This window comes from Sus scrofa, chromosome 11, assembly GCF_000003025.6.
Source record: "Sus scrofa isolate TJ Tabasco breed Duroc chromosome 11, Sscrofa11.1, whole genome shotgun sequence".
Classification (NCBI taxonomy): Eukaryota; Metazoa; Chordata; class Mammalia; order Artiodactyla; family Suidae; genus Sus; species Sus scrofa.
In genome coordinates, this window is record NC_010453.5 from 18,366,456 (window position 1) to 18,387,269 (window position 20,814).

At 39.9% G+C, this 20,814-nt stretch overlaps 1 protein-coding gene across 13 annotated transcripts in view; it reads left to right on the forward strand.

Annotated features, from left to right (window-relative positions):
* The window catches only part of CAB39L (calcium binding protein 39 like), a 102,730-nt gene that overhangs the window by 68,787 nt on the left and 13,129 nt on the right, over nt 1-20,814 (forward strand). For all 13 annotated transcript variants that reach the window (XM_003130971.6, XM_005668407.3, XM_005668409.3 and 10 more), the window contains 3 exons: nt 8,173-8,341; nt 12,543-12,602; nt 16,922-16,987. In XM_003130971.6, the coding sequence (XP_003131019.2) occupies nt 8,173-8,341; nt 12,543-12,602; nt 16,922-16,987 (295 nt within the window). The remainder of the gene's footprint in view (nt 1-8,172; nt 8,342-12,542; nt 12,603-16,921; nt 16,988-20,814) is intronic.

Consider the following 20,814-nt stretch of genomic DNA (forward strand, 5'->3'; position numbering starts at 1 on the left):
CATGTCAGGCCCTGCTTCGTATTAATATAGTAGTTCTGTGGGTAGTTGTTGTTATACCCATTTTATAGAAGAGGATAGTGCAGCCCAGAGAGGTTAAGTAACTTATCTAAAGTCACATAGCCAGTATGCTTTAAACTCTAGTGGTCTGGCTCCAGAATCTGTACGCTCGGAACAACATCCAGCTTTCCAGTCGTCACGCTGTTGCAGTCTACAGGGAGAAGAGAACTCATTACAACTCGTTGTTGTTTCTTTACCAATGTGTTCTGTGGGAGCACAGATGGAGAAGCCGTGATCCCTGCTTGGGATGTCCAAAATGAAGCAAGTCTTGAAGGAGAAAACTGCCAAACAGGCACAGAGAGTGAAAGGATTGGGCACCTCCCAAGCAAAGGCACAGAGGCATCAAGATGCACCATGTGTTTGGAGGATGACAGCAATTCTGATACAGCTGGAGCCTCGTGTGAAAGGAAAGTAGGGACGGGGATAAAGCTGGAAAGGCTAAGACCAGGTTATGAAGAGTCTTTCATGTCCCACCAAGGAGCCTGAATGTTTTCCGTAGGCAACATGGAACCCTCCAGGGACTAGACATGACGAGCGCTACAGAACTCATGGCAGTGTAGAAAATGGCTTGGCAGGTGGGGGGTCTGATTCCAACTTGGAAGAGTCCAGTTAAGAGATAATTATGGCCAGGACTTCAGTGGTGTTTGGGGATGAAGAGGAGTAGATATTTTATTTTATTTTATTTTATTTTTTAAGAAGCATTTAGTTTTTATTTTTTGTTGTTTTTAAGATTTATGGGGTTTTATTTATTTTTTCTTTTTTTTTATTTCCCAATACATTATTTTTTTTTCTACTGTACAGCATGGTGACCCAGTTACACATACATGTATACATTCTTTTTTCTCATATTATCATGCTCCATCATAAGTGACTAGACATAGATCCCAGTGCTACACAAGCAGGATCTCATTGCTAATCCATTACAAAGGCAATAGTCTGCATCTGTTAACCCCAGGCTCCCAATCCATCCCACTCCCTCTCTCCTCCCCCTTGGAGTAGATACTTTGAAAACATTTTATTTTTTTCTGATTCAAATACATGTTTATTATTTAAAATTCAAACATTTTAGTATATATATGTATATATATACATATAATATACATATATATGTGACTGGATCACTTTGCTGTACAGCAGAATTTGGCAGAACATTGTAAATCAATTATAATAGAAAAACTAAAAATCTTACCAAAAAATAAAAAATGAAAATAAAAATTCAAACATTTTGGAAATCTATAGTCTAGAATGGAAGTACCTACCATAATCCCTCCCAAAGAAACCGTTATCAACAATTCGGTGATGACTCCTCTGGTTTTTATTCTCTATTGTAATGATCCTTTTCTTTTTTAACCCAAACTTTAAATTCATTCCTTTACATCCTATTTGTAGATACTGTTTATTGAGTGTTTGCTATATCTTCATAGCTGTTACATTCTTTGTCTTTACTAATGTTATTTCATTTAATCCTTCTAACAATTCTATGAGGATTAGGTATTATTCTTAACATTTTATAGATGAGGAAATTTAAACTTAGAGTAAGGCTGTTGCTCAAGGTTATACAGCTAGTAAGTGACAGAGCCAAGTTTTCAATCCAGATTTGATTCTAAATCCCATATCCTTTACCCTTAATACGTCTTTAATAAGATTTGAATCTCTTCAGATAGGAAGGGAGAGAGAACGATAGAAGAGCTGGAGGACAGAGTAGACCATTGCGCCAGAATCACCTTTACCTGTTACCATTTTCTAGGCTAACTTGAAATGCTAGAGGTTTAGCCCTTTGTTAAAGGTTATCATTTTTACTAAATTATCTCTTGTAAAGTTGTTTGAAAACTTAGGACATAACTTGATGGGTGCATTCATACATCAAACAATGATGCCATTGGGGGTATGATAGTGACATGCTATTCCGAAATTAAGCCTCTCATAAAGAGCGTAAAACAGAAAGAAACTGATCCTCATTCATCAAGGAGCATCATCTCCTTTTATATATAGGATATAAAACATGGTAAAAGGATTCGGAGCCCAAATCTTATGAAAAGGTTATTGAAAAAGACTTTCTCACTTCAAACAAACCTTTCTCCTGGCCCATGCAAGTGACATTCCAGGGGACTGAGAGAACTTGAGGATGAGGTCACTAAACTGCTCTCAGTGATCCATAAAAAACCATTGCCAGTGGAAAATGTTCCAGGAGTCCAATATTAAAGTAATAAATTTCTCCCAATAATCTTATTTTTAAAAATTTTATTGCAAAAGGAAGCAGGTACAAAGAAAGCCCATGTACCCATCACCCAGTCTTAACAACTATCAATATTTTACTGTGTTTATTTGCCTATCTTCCCCACACCTCCCCCCTGTTTTTTCTTTTCTGTGTGTGTGTGTTTTTTTTCCTTTGGCTAGAGTATTTTAAAACAAATCTCAAACCTCATGGGATATCATATCAACCCTAAACCCATCAATGTGTATCTCAAAAATAAGATAATTTTTACAGATGTTCCTGTCGTGGCTCAGTGGTTAACGAACCTGACTGGCATCCATGAGGATGCAGGTTCAATCCCTGGCTTTGCTCAGTGGGTTAAGGATCCAGCGTTGCCATGAGCTGTGGTGTAGGTCAAAGACCAGGCTCGTATTTGGCATTGCTGTGGCTCTGGTGTAGGCCAGGCCAGCAGCTGTAGCTCCAATTCGACCCCTAGCCTGGGAACCTCCATATGTCACTGGTCTGGCCCTCAAAAGCAAAAAATGAATAAATAAATAAATAAATAAATTTTTAAAATTAATAATAATTCATTAACAATTAATACCCAGTCCATACTCAAATTTCCTTGATTGTCCACCCAAAATGTTTCATAGTTGGTTTGTTAAAATATGAATCCTAATAAAGTCCATTTATTGCATTTGCTTATAATGTCACTTAAGTCTTTTTAAAGTTCTTTTTTATTTAAAACAGAACATTTTCCCATGTCTATGCCATTGACTTATTGAAAAACTGAATCAATTATCCTACAGAATTTCCTTTATTCCAGATCTGTCAGATTGCTTCCTAATGGTATCATATAGCTTGCTCCATTATTCCCTGTATTTCTGAACCAGAGGCTATATTTAAAGGCTTGATTAAAGTCACATTTAGTTTTATTTTGGCAGTCGTATTTAGTAAGTGCTGCTTGTAGTTTGTGTTTCATCACCTCAGGAGACATACCTTTAGTAATGCTAAGACTATGTGTTGAGTTCAGAGGGTAACAGCCTAATCTATTATAAATTCCCCATCAGCTGCATGTAATTGTTTTCTCATCCATTGATGAATGTTGGCTGATTCAGTCCTTTCATTGGGGTTACTAAAAGGTGATTTTCTAACTTTATCCTTCCTTGTGTATTTATTGTATATTTAGAGAGAATAACTTTCCCTCTTCCATAGCAATTTAATTATTCCGAAGTACAGTCCACACCAGAGAGGAAGAATAAATGCCTAGTTCTTTTACTTCATTTATCAGTTTAGAAAGTAATAAGTTGTTAACCTAGGAACTTCCACTGGTGTCCAATGAGGGTTTTTTCCCTCTTTCTCTCTTTTCTGCTTTCTGCCTCCTCATTCCTGTATCCCTGTACTATCATTATGATCTAGTGAATTTAGTGTTTTTTCATACAACTTATATAGTAGCACTTATAAAAAAATTTTTTTGGAGTTCCCGTAATGGCTCAGCGGAAACGAATCCAACCAGTGTCCATGAAGATGCAATTTCAATTCCTGGCCTCACTCAGTGGGTTGAGGATCCCGCGTTGCCATGCACTGTGGTGTAGTTCACAGATGCAGCTTGGATCTGGCATTGCTGTGGCTGTGGTGTAGGCTGGCCAAGTTTTTTTTTTTTGTTTTTTTGATGCTCAATTATCTATCTGTGGCCTCTTCAAGTTGATGCACGTCCTTTCGATAGTCTCCCGTTAGTTTGTGAGAGTTTTCTTGCTTCCTGGCCCATCTTGTGCATTTTCTAACATGGATCTGGAATTAGCATTTCTACCAAAGACTCTTACTCCTTTTAGTGAGAAAGACGAAAATATGGGTGCTGGAAGGTCTCATTAACACTGGATTATTATTGCTTCTAGGTTTTTTCAGTGGACAAGTTAGCTCCTTATTTTTAAAGTAAGAAAATGTTTCCAGATTAGAAGAAAAACTACTTGACTATATTGAAGAGGCCAGGTGTTTGCTGAATGACATTTTGCCAACTTTTCCTAGGGCTGGCTGACGTTGTTTGCTTCCATCAATAGCAACAAAAGTCATTTTTCCCCTTACATAGTATAATCTGTGTTCTTAGGTTGAAATATTTTTGCATAAGATCTTTCTTCTAACAATTTTCTGTGTAACGTTTATTGTAGCTCACTGCTAGATGGGAAAATTGCTCTTTGACTTTTATTAAATTTGAAACTGGTCTTATATGCTGTTATTATTTGAATAAACATGCATATAAAGTACTGTGCCTTCTCTACACTGACATATAGTTCAGATTATATGATCCAAACTGTAAGTCAGGAGGAAGATGTGATTCAGTTCTATAAAATAGTGATTCAGCATTCATTGGATTAACCTTTATCAGCAACTTGCCTCTAAGTTAGTTGTTGTGGATAACATAGTGATTTGTCATGGTCCTTGTCCTTGAGCCTCATATCCACAAGTAGAATAAAATAGATGAGATATATATTGATTCTTTACCAAACCTAAGGACATTAATGTTTTGGGATTTGAAATTTAGGATAGACTTAACTTAGTGGCATTTTATGCAGTAGGCACTAAATTATCAAAAGTCAATAGCCTAGGGAGTAGTTAGGTTGAAATGATATATGTGAATTACAAATCCTTAAAGGGTTCTAAGGGGAATTAGGAATGTATTTTTTTTTCTTTATTATTATTTTTTTAATCTTTTTGCCTTTTCTAGGGCGGCTCCGCAGCCATTCCCAGGCTAGGGGTCTAATCGGAGCTGTAGCTGCCGGCCTACGCCAGAGCCATAGCAATGCGGGATCCGAGCCACATCTGCAACCTATACCACAGCTCATGGCAACGCTGGATCCTTAACCCACTGAGCAAGGCCAGGGATCAAACCTGCAACCTCATGGTTCCTAGTCAGATTCATTAACCACTGAGCCACGACAGGAACTCCAGGAATTTCTTTATATATGCCAGTATATTCCTAACTTTAAGAAGTTGCCGTCTCAGAGAAATGACATTTCCACCCTTGGGCACAAACTACTGTGATAGAAAGACAAGTGTTCTGACCCAGGGTAGCATTTTAAAAAATATTCTCTTGGTTCTCAGGAATAAATAGTACATCACAGATGGTTCCAATAATCTTCACCAAATGAAAGGAAAAAGAGAACTAATTATCCGCAAAAGTTGGAGTAGAAACTTTTTTATAGCTAGTCTCAGTTGGACAATCGAATTAAGAAATGAGAAAACATTGGTTAGAGATCATACCGCTTCTTCTGTAGGCCAAAGTTTGCGCCTCATTAGAGTCCTCTAGTATTAAGAATTTTAATCAGAGTTTGAAGTTTATTAAATTCGTTATATGCCTTGGAGACAGGGGAAGGGATGGGAGATAATGATAAATGAGACCTAGCGATCATGTGGAGGTGGGGGTAGAGGAGAAGAGAAGGTGGCAGGATAAGTAAAACAGAGCCTCAGCAATTAAGTTGTTTGTCATGAGGTAAAGAAGACAGATTTATAACAATTTCTTGCAGTGTACCATAGTACAGAGTGAGAAAAGTGCTGAAATGGCTGTTGAAGGCGTATGAAGGGGGCCATGAATGGTGCTGCATGGGAAGTGATTGGAAACACTTCAGGGAGGAGGTGGCATTTGAACTAAGTCTCTAGATGAGCTAAAGATAACTAAAGCTAGGAGTTCCCGTCGTGGCTCAGGGGTTAGCGAATCCGACTAGGAACCATGAGGTTGCGGGTTCGATCCCTGCCCTTGCTCAGTGGGTTAACGGTCCGGCGTTGCCGTGAGCTGTGGTGTAGGTCGCAGACGCGGGTCGGATCCCGAGTTGCTGTGGCTCTGGCGTAGACCGTGGCTATAGCTCCGATTAGACCCCTAGCCTGGGAACCTCCATATGCCGCAGGAGCGGCCCAAGAAATAGCAAAAAGACAAAAAAAGAAAAAAGAAAAAAAGAAAAAGATAACTAAAGCTAAAGAGGAACGAAAGCTGAGAGAGTCTCTCTGAGAGAGTCTCTCTGAGGTGGAAGCTTAAGAAGAGAACTCTAGGTTGAGAGAATGGCATACCCCAAAGAATTAAGGGATGAGAGGGGAGATGAAATCGAAAAGGTAAGTTTGAAGCAAAACAGCAAAGTCCATAAATATCTTACGAGTAAGTCTGGATTTTAATTGTCTATCCCTGTGGTTCTTTCTCTAGGTCAGCAGTCTTTTGTTTTATATTCTCTTAAGGACTCTATCAATAAGTTACACTGTTTTTCTTCTTCATATTTCAGAAAACATACCCCTCTTTATAACATTTTTAATAAAACCCACTTTATAACTCTTCCATGTTTACCAAAAATTGATTTGCAATTTCTTCTGATAAGAGAAATTGCTAACACTGTAAATTGGCCTTTTGAAATTATTCTGCAAAGAATCATGCCTATCTGAATATATTAGCATTTAATGTTAAAATGGGAGTATTCCGATGATATTCGTGAATATTATTCCACATAAAAAGTGACCTTGTCTGGGACAGAAACGAATACATAACACCCTGGTTTAATGAAATCTCTCAAATACCTTTCTTCACTATTTTCCCCCTGTATTTATAAAAGCGATGTTGTAAATTAGCCTATTTCTTAAATTGTGGAAAAGAGATTTTACTCTTGAATCTGAATTTCATGTAAATATGTTATTATTCTTGAACCCTCAGTTTCCCTTACTGCAAGTTTATTCCCCACCCTACTCCAGCTACAACCTCTACAAGTCCTCTTGCTCTTCCTCTGAAAGATATGCGACCTGTTCTCAGTCTATCCTCCCAGCCCAAGCTGCCATCATCTCTAGCTGGGCTTCTGTTCCTCCTACTAGCTAGCCTCCCTGCTTTCGTTCTAGCTCCTCAGCCCATTCATTCTTCCCTGTTTTATAAATTTTCTGCAGGTAGCCAGAGTGACCTTTTAAAAGCATAGTTAGGCTGTGTTGATTGCTTGCTTTAAACTTTCCAAAGGCCTTCTTTCACACTTAAAAAACAAACTCCTTACCTTGGCTTACAAAGCTGCTGGTTTATAAGCTTTTACAGTTAGTTCCCTTTGCCTGGAATGCTTTGCTGCTTCCCTGACCACTCAGTCTAAAGCAAAGCAAATTAAGTCGTTAAATTCTAATAGTGTAACTATTTTGTCTTCAGTTTCATAGCACTGAAGTATATGAAATAATTGTGGGACTTGAAGGCCTCTTCAAGGAGACAGAACTCAAAGCCCCTGGCCAAGACAAGGATTACAAGCCCCTTGTCATTGCCCACCAGTCTCATTGTAATGCCCCCTCCCCCACCTTGAACAACCTGGCCTACTCCTTACCCCCTAGTAGGAAAGATATGTGGCCCACGCCTCACCTCGCTCATATAGGGGCATTATATGCCCCCAACCAACCAGCAAATGTGTTGTAAGACCCCTCTTTCCCCAACCAGTCAGCAGGTCAGCAGATGTATTGTCAGCCCTCGCCTCTCCCTGGGCTGTAAAAACAGATGTGACCGAGCTCCGAGTCACCCCTCCCTGATTATCAGGAAGTTGCCTCACGGCACTGGCAGCATCTCTTATCTCAATAAACTTTTCTTTCTCTTCACTTTGCTATGCTGGAAAATTCTTTTTTCCTACCCACATGCATGGACCATGACAATTATCTTTTCATTGTTTATAGTCTGCCTCCTCCCCCAGCAGACCCATTCTCACTAAAATGTGAATGCTAAGGAGGCAGTGACCTTCTCTGCTTACTTTTATAGTCTCAGCATCCGGAATAGTGCCAGGCACATGGTAGGTATTTAGTGGGTGTTGAATGAATGGTGTTTGAATGAACAGTGACAAATGGTATCTAAGTTTCTGTTAACGGCAGTATTGAAATGGTTCTTTTGATAACATTAGTATTTGTTCTCTATTTCTCTCTTGTTTATGCTTTAGATATGAAGCCCCACAGATTGCCTTACGCTGTGGGATTATGCTGAGAGAATGTATTCGACATGAACCTCTTGCCAAAATCATCCTCTTTTCTAATCAGTTCAGAGATTTCTTTAAATACGTGGAGTTGTCAACATTTGATATTGCTTCCGATGCCTTTGCTACTTTTAAGGTAATTTTTTTTTTTTCTGAATCAGGTGCGTTATTTATATTCAGCATTAGGTCCTTTGACCTCTGAAGAGGCAGTTTAATTTTAAAAAGCAGAAAACTGTATTCCTTAGGCCTGAGCATAGCCAACTGTGTATGATCTGGATCATAAGTGGATTCAGTAAATAGAATGCAATCTACTAGACCCATCTGTTACATTGTGGGTAAAGCAATTCAGAATGCTTGTCATACGCTCATATGGGCTTATGAAGAAGACACAGAGTAAGAAAGAAGAAAACTAATGAGAAGAGCAAAGAGTGAGGGAGGAACAAAGAAAAGGAAAGGGAAGGAGACAGATGCTGGGGAGGGGGACCAAGGTGGAGAGAAGGGGAGCAATGAAGGCAGCAAACATGGACTTGTGCTAGGATGCTGTGAAACCCCAGGAGCCTTCTGTTTCACAGGCGACTAATCCCACCCAGCAAAACAACATTGTATGGGTGGCTACAGATGAAGCTCCGCAAGAGTGTATCTAGAACACATGGGTAGGAAAGGCCTTGGTGTATCAAAGATGCAGAATTGCATTGCACTCAAAGGATGGTTCCATTTCTTTCTAGCAAATGTCTGTGCCTAACCAACTAAGGGGATGTTCTCTATTATTAGATACTGCAGTCCGATTTTTTTTCTCTTTTCTATCTGATGACTTTGCTGTCATGGAAACAAGTTAGTTCCTTTATTTAAAAAACCATAAATAAGACTTCGCAAATAAGTGTAAACAGAGACCAGCTGTAATAGAGGGAAACAAGCAAATTCAATTGAGTGTTTATTTTTGAAAATTTCCCCCCAATTTTTCAACATTTAATAAACTATATTTGATAATAATGTCTTGCATCATATGTTCAGCCCAATTTAATTTTCAGCACCTTATTGAATCAGAAAAATAAATTATGGTTATTTGTACTTGAGCATATTTTCCGTTGGACTTAAGTCTTTGAGAATCTAAATAACCACAAAAAGTTTCCTAGTGTGCTACCAGTATTAAAATGCCAATTTTCTAAGTTTTACCAAAATGCTGTGGTTTATATAGTTTAATGAGCATGAGTCACTTTTTTTTTGTTTTTAAAGTAGCTCATTTCAAGGGTATTTGTTTGCTTGCTTGCTTGGTTTTCAGTTTGGGCTTTTGGTTTTGACTTCTTAGACTTAACATTTTTTTGTTTTGAGCTGCAGGATGTCTGTTGCCCAGTTTAATCATTAATGTTTTAACATTGTTGGTTTATGTTTTTGTCGTGGTATTGTCTACAAATTGTCCTTCCCCAAAAAGATCCCTATGAGCACAATCTCTTTCATCCCTTCAAGAATCGACATGATAAGAAGTGGTTCGAATTTCCATCTCCCTCTGCACCTGACTTGCTGTATGTCCTTGAGCAAGTCCGTTAACCTTTGAGTCCCATCTCCCTCATCTGTGAGAGGAGGAAAATAACCTTTGTTTTTGCAGAGTTGTGAAGATCAGAAACAGTGTCAGTAAGGTGCTCAGCACACTCCTCAGCACGTGGTAAACCCTCAGTAAGTGCAGCTGCTGCTGGCTGATGTAGTATCATGTCCCTGCCCCTGAGGGTGTCTCTGTCATTTCACCCCCAAGTTCTCTTAAGCCATGCAGAATTCACTAAAATCTCAATATATAATTTTTTTTCATGAAAAAAATTTTAGCATAATATTTAGACTATACAGAACCTAGTCCTGTCAAAACAGAATTGTTAGGAGGTGGGATGAAAGAGAACACTATTTCAAATGCTTTTTAAAAATGTTAAATTCTTTAAAATTTGAGCTTTATTTTTCTTGGCAATTGTCTGCCTTTTCCTTTTGGGGTGGGATCCTAGCTAGTATTTTTTCCCCCACTCAGTTATTCGATCTATAATAATGCAACAACTGTATTTGATATGTGTTATGCGTATATACAATGCATGTATGTGGGTGTGTGTGTATATATATACTTACATATATTTATGGCACACTCCCTCCAGTTTTGTTCATACATTTATTATGTATGTAAATTTGAGGGTATATCCATGCATATATAATGCAGAAACGCTCATGTAAGAGTGTGTGTGCGTGAATCATTTAGTGGCTGCAGTCATCATACACAGGTGCTGGAGGGAGTCCACCTACCATATTATATATTTTCTACCATTGGATTTTTAAAGTTATTTTTTTCCCTTGGAATTTGAAGGACTGCCACTAACAGAACTCCCTCCCTATTCCTCTTTCTTTGGTGTAACACTAATACCTAGTGAAAGGAAAACCTTCCCAGGCAGCACTCATCTGCCTTTCCCTTGCCGCCTGAGGCCCTGGGAGAACCTGGTCCTCACGCTGGAGGAGGATGACTCATCACAGGAGCAGAATCCGTAGGAGCAGCGGTCCCCAGTGCCTGCTGCCACCCATGCCCGGAACTTCTTTCTTTTTCTTTCTTTTTTTTTTTTTTTTTTTTTTTTTTTGTCTTTTTGTCTTTTTAGGGCCACGGCCGCAGCCACGGCACATGGATGTTCCCAGGCTAGGGGTTGAATCCGAGCTATCGCCTCCGACCCACGCCACAGCCACAGCAACACAGGATCCAAGCCGCATCTGCGACCTACACCACAGCTCACGGCCACGCCGGATCCTCAACCCACTGAGCAAGGCCAGGGATCGAATCGCAACCTCATGGTTCCCAGTCAGATTCGTCTCCACTGCGCCACGACAGGAACCCTGGGAACTTCTTTCTAATCTGGGTCAGCTCAGAAAATCACTGATGTTGTTCAGGAGATTGGAGAAGAGAGTATCTGAAAACTAGGCGCCCCAAATATCCACTTAGAAAAAGGATTAGGGGAGTTCCCAGGTGGTGTGGTAGGTTGCAGATCTGACATTGCCCACTGCTATGGTTGGAGTCGCTGCTATGGTGTAGGTTCCATACCTGACCCTAGAACTTCTGCATGCTGGGGATACAGACAAAAATAAATAAATAATAAATAAAAATTGGGACGCCAAAGGATGCTGTGGACCTATCTTATATAGGAACTAATTTGAATTGTGAACTGGGATGCACCAGAAATGAATTCCTTTGAGGGTTTTCCTATTTTAAAATTCTAGTCCTAGAATATTACTGCATGTTCTACTGAGGGGAAAAGCACATGTTTCCACTGACAGGCCAGTGGGCACTCCAGCTGTGATGATGAATAATATGAAATGAAATGAAAGCCAGTCTCATTATTTTGAACTTGAAAATTGTAGAGCAAAGTGCTTTAGATATTTAACTTCTTATTGAAATAGAAACAAGTGAGTTTTACCATTGCTGCTGCCTCCTTTTTTTCTATGAGGTTGTGTTGTGTATCTTCTATATGCTTTAGGAAGTTTTAATTAAATACGTATTAAAGTATAAGAATTTATTTTGGAAAACTTGAAAATTCTTTTTAGGTTTTTAATTAAATTCTGCATCGTACCCTAGCCAGGGTATTTAGCCTTTCAGCATATAAAAGGGATTAGCTGAGGCTTGTTTTCTTTCAAAGGTGAGTTAAGGATATAATTTAGGTGTGAATTGACAGTCAAACATTCCTTTATAATTTTGTTCGGTTTTCTGAGAGTTATGTCTGTAATTAGATCAGGCTACTTGTCTTCAACTTTGAAGGTTGCATTGTGCTACATAGTAACTGCCCAACACTTCAGCCCATTAATCCACCAGCAGGGTGATTCTGAGATGGCACTTCTTTTTGAAATAGAAATCATTTCATGCATCATAGGCATCTTGAAAGTGGTTAAGAAAAAAAACTAAAGGTTAATCATTGAAAATCCTAGATAATGGTTTTAGTCCATTCAGAGTTCTCTTTTAATAGTTATTAATGCCATTTTTAAAAGATCACCATAAACTTAATTTGAATTTTATTATATCATATTCACAATGTAAAGTTATGGCTTGAAGAAATACACTGTAAACTTGTCTCTTAGGTGACATTTGTTTTACTAGTTGAATTATTTATATAATCTAACAGTGATATGAATTTAAAACGTTCTTTGTTGTTTTTAACATGAAACAAATTGTTTTACATCTTAAACTAAGAATGGAAAAAACTTTGTGATGTAAATGAAAATATTCTGAAACTTTTATGTTTCAAATTGATGGACTTAGAAAACCTTAGAAGGAAAAGAGATTTATCAAATGTATTATCTATAATAATTTTTTTCATTTGTTTGTTTTCTAGGATTTACTAACCAGACATAAAGTGTTGGTAGCAGACTTCTTAGAACAAAATTATGACACTGTAAGTAGAAGTCATGTTTAAGTCTTTACCTCGTTCTCTCCTCCTCTGTCTTCTTCCTTCATAGATCTGTTAATACTTACTCCTGTTTATGATACACAGTTGAAACCAACCATACACCCAGTTGGTTTATTACGTAGAAACCAGGTCATCAGGAAACTATGGAAAGTAAAGGCTGGCAGGAGATCAGGGCTTTCTCATGTTTCACATCTCTTCCTGTGGTGCTCTGGAGTTCCAGGAAACAACTAGCACCTGCTCACTTTGGTCTTAAGAGCATCCATGTTGCTTTTAAGAGGCAGGGGGTAACCCCAAATGGACGAGCACCCCACCCTTACTAAAATCATTTTACTTGGTTGATAATTCGTTTTACTTACTAGCAGAAATAACAAAATACCTGTCTTCCAACTTCCTTCTCTAAGGATGCATCTGTCTCATCCTTTTGAGATTCAGCTCCAATTGTTACTGAACCAAACTTACCCAACATGCAGCAAAGTCATGACATGAGATTGTGAAAAGGAAAATTCAGCATTTATTGTAAGACCAAGCAAGGAGTGGGGGGAGGCTAATGTTCAAAACACTCAAATCCCTAAAGGTTTTCAGGGAAGGATTTTTAAAGGCAGCATTAGGTGTGAGGGCTGTGAGGTGACTCACCAGCTCATGGACAGTCTTCTAACTTGTTTGTGGTGAGGTTACCGGGTGGTGCTTCAGAGGTTAACGTCATCATCCTTTTGGTTCCAACTGGTATGGGGTCTGCATGTGTGTGGTCAGTATGCAGTTAACGTCTTCCACCTGGCGGGAGTTTCCGAGTCCATAAAACAAGTCAAGGGTATGGCTCAGGATATTATCTATAGACCCTGAGGAAGAACTAAAGATCCTTGAACTTGTTTTGTGCTACACTGTTATTATTTTGTCTTGCATGACTGTTCTCCTTTGTTTCTACATTTTCTCGCTTCTCTGATTAAATCTGCTCTTTGGAACTCAGGGAAGGCCTAGGAGGCTAAAGCTTTTCTACAAAGGAGAAGTGGGGGACTCAGGAAGGTATGTCCCCAGGAAGGCCCCTTGGGGTCCTGCCTGGCTTTATAATGTGGCTCTTATAGACACGCTCCCTAATCCCCCCACCTCCAAACACACACACACACACCCCTCTCTCTCTCTCTCTCCCCACCCCCTCCCTCTCTCACACACATTTTCCACATTGTATTCTTATGAGTGTCTTTACATCTTCCTGACTGGTTTTTAAACTCCCCCGAAGGCAGGAGCCTTATCTGTCAAACACAGAGGTTCAGAATACAGTACATTCTTTAGTCTACTTGCTTTCCTTCGGGATCCTGCTCTACCTCTTACTAATTGTATGATCCTGGACAAGTTGCTACACCTACCAAAAGATGAAGATATTAATAATGCCTCCTTCATAGAGTTTATAAAGTTTTTAGGTTAGTACCTTGGTAAGCACTCAATATTAATTTTTATCTTTACTACTTATATCCCTATTACCTAATTCAGGCCATACATTTGGTGGTGTCAAATGAATATTGAATGAGCAGACCCATAAGAGCGGCTATGCATATGCTAAGAAATAGCGTAATTAAAGTCGAATGTAGCACAAACCTAGAAGCAAAACTTTATAAGCTTTGTTCCAGTATTAGTTTAGCTGATCTAGACCAGTACTGTCCAGTTGAAATGTAATGCAAGCCACTATGTAATTTAAAATTTTCTAGGATTTCCCTTGTGGTGCAGTGGGTTAAGTATTTGGCATTGTCACTATAGCAGGTTGGATTGCTGCTGTGCTGTGGGTTCGAACCCTGGACCTGGAAACTTCCTCATGCCATGGGGAGCAGCCAAAAAATATATTTTTTAATAAAATAAAATTTTCTAGTAGCCACACAAAAGATAAAAAGAAATAGATGACTGTGGGAAGATATGGAATACCCTATGTCTTCACATATCCAAATCCAGAAATTAAACTATGACTTTTTTATTCATCAATTGTTTGCTAGTCTTCTTTTGATTTGAGATTAAGAATTATCAAAAATGATTTTTGGGGAGTTCCCATTGTGGCTTAGCAGTAATGAACCCAACTAGTATCCATAAGGTTGCAAGTTCAATCCCTTGCCTCACTCAGTGGGTTAAGGATCCAGTGTTGCCGTGAGCTGTGGTGTAGATCACAGGCATGACTCAGATCCCTAGTTGCTGTGGCTGTGGTGTAGGCTGGCAGCTGCAACTCCAGTTCAGCTCCTAGCCTGGGAACTTCTATATACCACAAATGTGGCCCTAAAAAGACCAAAAAAAAAAAAAAAAAGATTTTCATATCCTAAAATTATCAAGAAAATACCCATGGAGGAATTTTCTTTTTTTTTTTTTTTTTTTTTTTTCTTTTTAGGGCTGCACCCCAGCATATGGAAGTTCCCAGGCTAGGGGTCAAATTGGAGCTACAGCTGCCAGCCTACACCACAGCCACAGCAACACGGGATGTGAGCCATGTCTGCAACCTACACCACAGCTCATGGCAACACCGGATCCTTAACCCACTGAGCGAGGTGAGGCCAGGGATCGAACCCGCAACTTCATGGTTCCTAGTTGGATTTGTTTCCGCTGCGCCAAGAAGGGAACTCCCCCATGGGGGAGCTTTGATTAAAGTGCAAAACAAGAAGGGAGAAAAAGATTGTTGCCAGAGGTATCCAAAGCTTCAAGACTAAAAGGAAATCACAGGTTTTTTTTAATTTTTATTTATTTATTTATTTATTTATTTGTCTTTTTGCCACATATTTTTTAATTTAGCAAATGAACTGTTCTTATAGTTTGGTTGTTCAGTAGCTATAGATGCTGGATGGAATGTTAAAGAGTCAGTCAATGTTGCATAATAATAAATGAAAATAAAGAAGGCAACAATAGCTTATGACAAAACCTGTACTCTCAACTACTAATCTTTCATGCAGAATGAGTGAGATAAACCTGTTGTGCAATTTGCATTCAAGGATAATAAGCAACAATTTGAGAGACCATGAACTCATTCTCTTTGACCCTTATTCACCTAAATTTGTCTTTATATCTAGAGTCAGTTCTTTGTAATTTAGTAGTTTCACAGACGCTGAGCCCACTGCACTGACCTGAACATTCGTTTTGAGAACGCTGTGCTCTATAAACATTTGACACCTATTGCGTTTCATATTTCTTTAGCCGTAAACTTGAAGCTGGAGAACGAGAACATGACCTAAAATAATGAAACTGGTAACTTGGGGAGTCGATGCTACCTTAAATACATATATCTGCATTTTATAGTTAAAATTTACCACAACCTTTGTGTGATCCATTTGGAGACCTGCAAAATCTACCTCGTGTTTCGTGACAATTAGAATAAAGAATAAGCCCTTCCTATAAAAGAGTATAATTACCATGACTTTAATGTGAGCTTCATGATTTTGTTTTTACTTTTCACTTTCTTAATTCTCTATCGGGACTTGTCAGCAGTGTGCACAGCTTGCCCTTGTCACACACGCACACACACACCTGCCACTTGGCCCTCTGAGGACCAGGACCCTTTCCCACCCTTCTCGGGCCCTGACCTCTCTGCCTTCAGTTCTCTGCCGGGTGTGCTCCTGCCACCTCAGTGGTCTCTGAGTGCCTCTGTGTAGCGGGAGTTGACCCTGAACTTCCCCAGCTGCTGGCACTGGCGTTCAATCAAAGCGCCGAGGCAGTGATGGGCGACAATCACATTAGGAAACAGGCCCAATCATCAGTAGCCCCCAGCCTCTGGGGAGCGTGAAAGTGCTCCAGAGAGGCCAGTTGGGATTAGCATGGCCATCATGTAGCAGAAGTAGGCCTGTTGCTCTACCTGTTTGTGTCATGAATTTGACAGTTTGAGTCTTTGAGTTGCTGTGTATTTAACCTTTTCTCAGATGTTATGGACTTGATAGCTACTAGCAAGACTCTAGAAACATATTTCTTTAGAATGGCTTAAAATGAATTAGGCTGCAGCTCAATAGACAAATTAATAGATGTTTTATTCAAAGTGATTTATTGGGAGGGCTCAATTACTCCATTTTTCTACTCAGCTTCCAATTTGCGTAACTAAAATAAACCAGAGAGAAGCATGTCCTGGCACTTGACTCCTTGTCCCCCAGCATCTTTACATGTAAATAAGGAAGGGGAAATGGGGAAGCCTCCCCATGGACAGTGGTGTTCAGCCCAGGGATGAAAGCACAGCCTCTGGGCTGGGCTGGGCTAAAGGGTCAGAGATTTACTTCTGAGGCAAAGAGCAGGCAACTTAATGCAGAGAAATCACTGCTGGGTTTACACTCTAATAGTTCTTTTCTTTCCATTAGATTTTTGAAGACTATGAGAAGTTACTCCAGTCTGAGAATTATGTGACTAAGAGGCAGTCTTTAAAGGTAATGTCAAATTCTTTAAGTTAGAGTCTCCAGAAGTTGATATGTTAGTAAATGACTGGTTTAATAGTGGACCAGTAAATACAGAAAAATTAAAGTATCCTCTTTTTTTTTGTAACTTGAGAAGTACCTTCTATGTCATGCCTGTACTTTGTAGCAAAACAGTGTGAGTGCCCTGCTTCAAATACTTTTTGAAAGTAACAATGTAAGTAATAAATATAGGATGAGGGTATGTGCTTATGTATATGTAACCAAATGGCATGTGTGATTTGAGATTCTGTCTCCTATGAAATGCCTATGGAAAGGCCTCTCTCCCGCATCAACGGGGACCTGGCAGAGTAGGGCCACATCTGTCTGTGAGTGGCCCTCCCTCCCTCAGTAAAAAGATACCTAGAAGCAGCCATTTGGCCAGGAGGAGGGGAACATCTCCCGAGGGAGTGGGATGTTGGCTAGAGCTGCATCTCTGCCCTTGAGTCCTACTCAGAAATGCAAAAGAATGTTGTTGGCAGATAATAATTGGCTGGTTTTTTGTTAAGCAATTTCTATGATGCTTGAGCTCACTAAATATTATTTTATATATTAATATCATTTTATATATTATAAAATATGTTATTTTTACATGTTGAGGTGTTATTCCAGAAAAGGCATTTGTTTCTAAATATTGGATAGTTTTATGCTAAAGTGGTACATCTGTTTTGTACCACGTATTGTCAAGTCACTTTCCCCATGACTGTGTGTTGGCCTTGACCACTTTCCCCGTCCTTGCGCCCTTGCTGCTCTGCTTTACCTGTTGATGGGGAGGTCAGTGTGCTATTTTCAGCCAGTCATTCAGCACTCTTTATTGAGTTTCTCCTTGTGTAGAAACCCATACAGAGTGATCCATGTAGAAAAAAAACCATCATGGGTATGCTGCTCCGCATGCTAGAGCCTCAAGTGATGTGCCGGAGACATCCGTGCTGTGCTCTCCCAAGTCCGGAAAGCTTGTTCAAAGCAGTTGAAGGTTGGAGTTCCAGTCGTGGCGCAGCGGAAACAAATCCGACTAGGAACCATGAGGTTGTGGCTTCGATCCCTGGTCTTGCTCAGTGAGCTAAGGATCCGGCGTTGCTGTGAGCTGTGGTGTAGGTTGCAGACTCGGCTCAGATCTGGCGTTGCTGTGGCTGTGGTGTAGGCTGACAGATTCGACCCCTAGCCTGGAAACCTCCATATGCCATGAGTGCAGCCCTAAAAAAAAAAAAAAAAAAAAAAAAAAAAAAAAGGCAGTTGAAGATAAAGATACAACCTGTTGGTACCCGTGTACCCAAAGAACAGACCCAAGGGCAGTCAAACCAGGAAAGCTGGTCACCTGGGAGGGGTGTAGAAATTGGAACAGTAAACAGGTGACAGTGCTCTGAAGGGCCAACATATATAGAGCTAATCACTCATAAATTTTCCAAGTCCTTCCTTTTTTCAGTGGGAATCTGTCAGATACTGGACCAAAGTAGGGAAGTTAATATGAACTAAGGTGACTGAACCAAATTGGAATCAAGAAAGCTGAGGGTCGTGGACTTCAGCATTTATCCTTGTATCATTTTCCACAGTGCCGAGAACTTGTGACAGAATTTTTTCTGTGATTGACTCTCTCTAGGGCCTCAGGCAAGTTACGAAGTTGACAGTTTTTTACCCAAACATCTCCCTTCTTGGTCTTCTTCCTGCTTTTCTTTCCACCGTCCCAGCATCCCCACCCACCCATGTGCTCATTGCCTCATTCTCTTCTCAGCATGTCTTCAAACCCCCCTTGTCCTTTTCCCTTGTTGATATTTAGAAAATGGTTAGAGCAGAGCCTAGTACATGGTAAGTCCCAGATATGTTTTCTGAATAAAATTGAAATAAATTTCATTAATAAACACTCCTCGTTATTGTGCCCAGAGTTCAGTCTCTGGAAGGTATCGATCTATTCTAAAGAAATAATTGGGACTAGAATATGAGTTAGACTTTTTCCTACCAGGATGCATTTGCAGTTAAATATAGAAACCTGTTAACCCAGTGGATATACGATTAATACATGTAATCCAAATTTGGTGGGTAGCAAAGGGAACAAGCAAGATTCCTCACCGCTGTGTGCTGCCACCCAGCTCTCCGCCATCCAGCCTCTCTTTCCCTTTTCATGTGGTTCTGTAGCTGGAGACCTCAGTGCTATTCCCAGTGACAGTGGCAAAGAGCACCTGACTTTGTACAGTATCTGGTACAGAAAATCTCCTTTTGGAGTTCCCTTCGTGGCTCAACAGTTAACGAACCTGACTAGGATCCATGAAGATGCAGGTTCGACCCCTGGCCTCGCTCAGTGGGTTGAGGATCCAGCGTTGCCGTGAGCTGTGGTGTGGGTCGCAGACATGGCTCAGATCTGGCGTTGCTGTGGCTGTGCTGTAGGCTGGCAGCTGTAGCTACAATTCTACCCCTAGCCTGGGAACGTCCATGTGCCAAGAATGCAGCTCCAAAAGGCAAAAAAAAAAAAAAAGTCCCCTTTAAACTCTCCCTTTTCAAACTGATTGTTTCCCACCTACTTACAGATGATCCAGCCCACTCAGAAGGCCTCTTGGTTCTTTATTAATCTACCCACACATACTACATGGGCTGCTGTTTCTCCCTAAAATCCTTTACAGCTCACTCTCTCACAATATTTGATTTGCAGTATGATAAAAACTGAGCCCTAGTTAGACAGTGAAAACACTAGTAAAAGGCAGATAAAGTATATCAAGAATACAAATGTGGTTAAAATCCTTACTGAAGAGTTGGCTTTTTTGAATGCTACATTATAGGCAGAGACATTGCTGAGATGGTTTTGTATCACACTGTTCAAGGAAAGAGTTCCTTAAGTATTGTTTGCTCTTCAGAGTTCCTGTTGTGGTGCATAGGAAACGAATCCAACTAGGAACCATGAGGTGTCGGGTTCAATCCCTGGCTTCACACAGTGGATTAAGGATTCAGCGTTGCCATGAGCTGTGGTGTAGGTTGCAGACGCAGCTTGAATCCTGTGTGGCTGTGGCTGTGGTTGTGGCGTAGGCCAGCAGCTGTAGCTCAGATTCAACCCCAACCCCTAGCCTGGGAAGCTCCATATGCCATTGGTGCGGCCCTAAAAAAAAAATTTTTTTTGCTCTTTGGAGAATTGGATCTGTGGTAGCAGTATGTTTTATTTTGATGTAACTATGCTTATAGCTCTGGATTCTATTATAATTTTCCCATAAATATCTCATAATTTTAGAAAACAAGAGAGGGTAGGTTATTATAACTGTTTACTTATACTATTCTGTGAATAATAAACTGTCTGAAAACTAGGCTATTTTCTGATTCCAAAATAGTTGCTACCTTTTCTTAATCATATTCTAAATTTTTCTGAATTACCTTGGGGTGCTTAGATTCCTGGCATCAATAAAAAATAATTAACAGAGAAATTCCTTTCCTCATGTGACACAGATTAGGAGTTTATTTCTTCTTCAGAAGCCTGGAAAGAAAGATTTAATTACTAACAAGAAAGATTATCATGCAAAAAGAAGCTTGGTGGAATTTTGGGTTTAGGGAGGGCTGTGGTCAATTTCATTAAACACAAAGCTGTGGTGTTTTTTTTGTTGTTGTTGTTTGTTTTTTGGGGTTTTTTTTGTTTTGCTTTTTGGGGCCGCACCTGCACATATGGAGGTTCCCAGAATAGGGGTCTAATCAGACCTGCAGCTGCTGGCTTACACCACAGCCACAGCAATGCTGGATCTGAACCGCATCTGTGACCTACACCACAGCTCACGGCAACACCCGATTCTTAACCCACTAAGTGAGGCCAGGGATGGAACCTGCAACCTTCT